Raw genomic sequence first — 4,718 nt, 5'->3', positions numbered from 1 at the left:
CTTTCTGTGCCCTCTGTGCCTAACATCTTGTCCTAGGCCCTATCCTTTTCCAAAGCTTTCGAAACATGCCTTCTCCCCTCCTTTCAGGCCTTTTCTGGAAGTCAGGCTGGCTTGAAATTCCTATGGTGAGGGCTGCAAACTCACTCCACAAGCTCTTTTCCCTAGCTGGGGCTGAAGGCCAGGGGAGGGACTTCATGGGGGCTAGAAATAAAATGAGGGGAGGGCTGGGCCATACAGGGCAGTTTCTCAAGGAGGCCAGGAGGCTGTGTGAGGGGGAGGTAAGGAGTTTGTTTCTGTTTTTGGTTTTGATTTTGATTTTTTTTTGTTTTTTCTTTTTGCTTCTGGAAAGCAGGTGAGGTGGGGCTTGGCAGAGTTTTGCTAGGGATAGGTAATGAATGAGACCAAAGCAAGCAAACTTGGGTAGTGCTAACTGGGTATAAGGCTTTCTGTCTCTGTGGGGGCTGGTCTGGAAAGTCCCTCAAGTGGTTCAGAGGAAAGAGTGATTTTACCCGACTGGAGGGTAGGCTTGTTCTGTGCACACTCCTTGTGCTCCTTACTCTGTGCCAAGCCTTCCTTATGCTGAAGGCTAGGAATAGGGAGAGCAACTCAAGACCAGGCACCTGGAGACTGAGTGGCTAGAGCAAAAACAGACACTGAGGCACATTCGACTAGGAAGGGCAGGATGAAGGGGTAATATTTTCGTGAGCTGTCTAAGGAGGCTTTCTAAGGAGTGGAAAGCAGTGCAACCAGGGCTTCAAGGCTACAAAATCTTAGCTCTGAATCAGAGAAAGGCATTGCAGGTGGAGGGAACTACCTGTACAATGGTTCGAATCCTTTAAGAGCTGGAATATAGAAGGGTAGGAGAAAAGGTGGAAGCAGGTAACCCCAGGGCTATCTGCCTAGATCTGTGCTGTCCAATATGGCTGCCAGGAGCCACAAGACACAATGCCTATTTAATCTTTTTTTTTTTTTTTTTTGAGTTGGAGTCTTACTCTCTCGCCTAGGCTGGAGTGCAGGGACACACTCACAGCCACTGCAGACTCGACCTGCTGGGCTCAGGCGATTCTTTGGCTTCAGCCTTCCAAGTAGTTAGAACTATAGATGTGCACCACCATGCCCAGTTGATTTATTTATTATTATTATTATTATTTTGGAAAGCAGGATTTATTGAGAGAACAGAAAAGCTCCCAGAGCAGGAGGGGACCTGAGGAAGTTGCCTTTTAAAAAAAATGTATTGTAGAGATTAGACATGAGGGCTCACCAAGTTGTCCAGGCTGGTCTCAAATCCCTCAGGCAATCCTCTCATCTCTGCTTCCCAAAGTTCTGGGATTACAGGCGCGAGCCACCACACCTGGCCTATTTAACCTTAAATTATTTAAATTCAATCAAGTTAGTCATATTAGCCACATGGGGCTAGTAGCTATGGTATTGGAGAGTGAGAACATAGAACATCTTCATCATCACAGCAAGTGATTTTGGCCAATGCAAAGCCTCAGGGAGGGGTTCAGATTGCTCAATGACCCACGGGGAGAGAACAGGCTGAGACTGGGCTTCCTGCCTGAGAGGTCTCTAGACCAGAGGTGAGGGAATGGTCCCCAGAAGTGTGAGGTGGCATGACTCACCTCCTGCCAGCATAGAGTGGACTCTGCCCCCAGGGACAGGAACAAACCAGGCAGGGGCCTCTTCAGCCACGACTTGGGATCCCTGTTCAGTGTGATCAGAGCCAGGATCCGAAAAACATGGAGTGAGTGGGGCTGGGGCGGGCGGAGCAGCTGAGCACTAAGCAACGGAGGGGTGGGCATAGGGGTCACAGCACTTGAGGGACTTTCCAGACCAGCCCCCACATAGGCATTTGTGGGGCTAGATGGGAGAAAGTCTGGGGAAGGTGTGTATGAGTTGGGAAAGGAGACCAGGGCAGAAGCTTGCCGAATAGGGATTGGGTTGCCCCGTGTCCAATGATGAGAGAGATGGGAAAATTCCCATCCCACCCTAACCAGCTGTTTCTGCTTCCTTCCAGGTCTCACGCAGTCCAGCTGACGAGGATGGAATATGCCATGAAGTCCCTCAGTCTTCTCTACCCCAAGTCTCTCTCCAGGTGAGAAGAACCAAGAGCAGAAGGGAATGGGAGCCACCTATGAGCTGTAGGCCAGACTTTCCCAACTTTATTTTGTTTTACTTAATAAATATGTATTTATTTTTTTTGAGTTGGAGTCTCACTCTGTCACCCAGACTGGAGTGCAGTGGCACGCTCACAGCCACCACAGCCTCAACCTGCTGGGCTCAAGTGATCCTTCCACCTCAGCCTTCCAAGTAGTCGGAACTACAGGCATGCACTACCACACCCGGTTCTTTTCCCTTTTTTTCTTTTTTTTTTATTTATCGTAGGGACGAGGTCTCACCAAGTTGCCCAGGCTGGTCTTGACCCCTGAGCTCAGGCAGTCCTCTCGTCTCAGCCTCCCAAATTGCTAAAGTGCTGGGATTACAGGCTTGAGTCACTGTGCCCGGCCAGACCTTCCCAGCTTTAATGGGGACTAAAAGTCATATGAGGATCTTATTCAAATGCAGATTCTGATTCAGGAGGTATGGAGTGGGACCTGAGATTCTGTACTGCCAACAAGCTTCCAGCTGATATTAATACTGCCGCCATCGCCACCACCACACGTTGGGTAAAGGGAGAGACACTGTGCTTGATGCTTTCACTTCTGATGTCATTGAAGCGTCACCACTTTGGGAGGTGGGGGTTATTGTACCAACTTCATAGATGAGAAAACTGAGGGACAGAGTGAGTGCTCTCAATCACCTAGCAAATCCGAAATGGAGCGAAGATTCAAACTTGGGCCTGCCTGAATGCAAAATCTAGATTCTTTCCACTCCTTTGGTTCTAAATTGTACATCTCAGAGTTAAAAAATACCTCACATTGATCTCAGGCTTCCCCTACTTCATCCCACTTTACAGGTGAGAAGGGTGAGCCCAAGAGAGGTAGTAACTGGGGGAATATGGGATGGGTCTTTTATCACCTGGCTGCTTACTCCTTATGTTCCAAGAACCAGCACTTGGGAACTTCTTCGACATATAGAATCTCAGGCCTCACCCAAATCTACTGAATCAGAATCTGCCTTTGAACAACATTCCCCAGTGACATACAGGTCCATCCAAGTGTGACAGGCACTGCTCTAGCAGGCCTTTGAGTAGTCTAATTAGAACGGGCTTGTGGGTGGTAGGGGAGGAGGCTTATGGTGAGCCCAGTCTGGAGGGGTGGGGAAGTTAGTTATCCTGTGTGGTGAGGTGAGGGCTGGGAGCAGCGGGCTGTTCATTTTGATGCTCCAATTGCTCCCAGGCATGTGGCAGTGAGCACCTCGGTGGTGACCCAGCAGCTACTGTCAGAGCCCAGCAGGGAGGCCCCCAGGGCCAGGCCCTGCCGAGTAAGCACTGCAGATCGGAGCGTGCGGAAGGGCATCATGGCACACAGTCTTGAGGATCTACTCCACAAGGTGAGAGTGGGCTTGCACCCTGCACAGCCCAACCACCCGGGCCTCGGCTCAGAGCTGGTCCTGGCAGCAGCCTCTGAACTCTAGATTATGATCTGGGATTCAGCAGGGATGGAGGTCCGAGCTTAGACGGTGAAAGTTTCCTTTTTGATGCTGGCACCAATGGTCTGGTAGTGCCTGCCTGGAGAGCTGTCCAACTGATTAGTGATGTCTGGGCAGCACATTGCCATTCTACACTATCAGTAGGTGAGTGGCATTTTCAGAGCATATTTTTCTTGCTGGAAAGACCGTTGAGTTCCCTTTTCCAGTAGGTCTTAAACTTGTAGAAGTGCCTTAAAACTGAGGAAACGAGTAAGATTTGGGGGGGTTCCTTCTTTGTCTTCTGTCTTCGGCAGGGAAGTTCTCCTTAAATCTGTCTTCTATAGTGGAGCTTCCAGGGAAGACTTTGTTAATAACCGTGGGGGATTTTCCCCAAACTATTGATCAGGTAAGCTTCCAGAAAGAAAACACAGGGCACACAGCTTTTGTGGATAGTACTCAGGTATTTCTATTTTAGTGGGTATAATGATGGTAAGAGATTATTTACTGGTGCTCAAAGAGTTGGCCAGTGGGATACACTTTAACCCAACTGCCGTCTTTTTGTCATTTCCCCACTATGCTTTGAGTTCTTTCTTACTTTCTGGTGCAACAAGGTTTTGCAAGCTTATCTTGCATTTTCTCCGCCCTAGTGCTCAGATTGGTCATTTTTTCCTAAGGAAGTCAGCTTCATTTTAGTAGACAATAGTGTTCAGAAAGCAAGGAGTTAGGTGTGTTCATTGCTATTCCGTGTTACTGACACCAGGCCCTTACTGAAGGATTTTAAGCAGCAAAATACATTCCCTTGTGAGTTCAAGAAAGAAAAGTGAGAATTCTACCATCCTAAGATAACCAATGATGTGGTTGTAAATGTCCTAAATAGTCTATTATTATATATAACTTAAACGGAGCTATGTGGTTTGAAGCCTGACATCATTCTGTGGCATGTCTTGGGTCTCTTTCCATTTTATTTTATTTTATATTATTTTATTTTATTTTATTGAGTTGGAGTCTCACTCTGTCACCCAGACTGGAGTGCAGTGGCCACTTCTGGCCACCGCAGCCTCGACCTGCTGGGCTCCAGCGATCCTTCCGCCTCAGCCTTCCAAGGAGCTGGAACTACAGGCGTGCACTACCACGCCCGGCTAATTTTT

General features: G+C 48.4%; 1 protein-coding gene across 4 annotated transcripts in view; it reads left to right on the top strand.

Moving 5' to 3' along the window:
- The first annotated feature begins 1,464 nt into the window (after window positions 1-1,464).
- CIDEC (cell death inducing DFFA like effector c) overlaps window positions 1,465-4,718 on the top strand; it is an 11,917-nt gene continuing 8,663 nt past the window's right edge. The window contains exons 1-3 of one of the 4 annotated variants that reach the window (XM_008064731.1): window positions 1,465-1,580; window positions 2,018-2,095; window positions 3,339-3,492. In XM_008064731.1, the coding sequence (XP_008062922.1) occupies window positions 1,483-1,580; window positions 2,018-2,095; window positions 3,339-3,492 (330 nt within the window). In that variant the 5' untranslated portion in view covers window positions 1,465-1,482. Of the gene's footprint in view, window positions 1,581-1,716; window positions 1,745-2,017; window positions 2,096-3,338; window positions 3,493-4,718 lie in introns of those variants that run through there. The other 3 variants (XM_008064732.1, XM_021715873.1, XM_008064733.1) reach the window with 3 other exon arrangements.

The sequence above is a fragment of the Carlito syrichta genome, unplaced genomic scaffold (assembly GCF_000164805.1).
Source record: "Carlito syrichta isolate Samal-C Ts95f unplaced genomic scaffold, Tarsius_syrichta-2.0.1 Scaffold307981, whole genome shotgun sequence".
Classification (NCBI taxonomy): domain Eukaryota; kingdom Metazoa; phylum Chordata; class Mammalia; order Primates; family Tarsiidae; genus Carlito; species Carlito syrichta.
The sequence above is the reverse complement of the archived record's forward strand: the minus strand, read 5'-3'. Positions and strand labels throughout refer to the sequence as shown.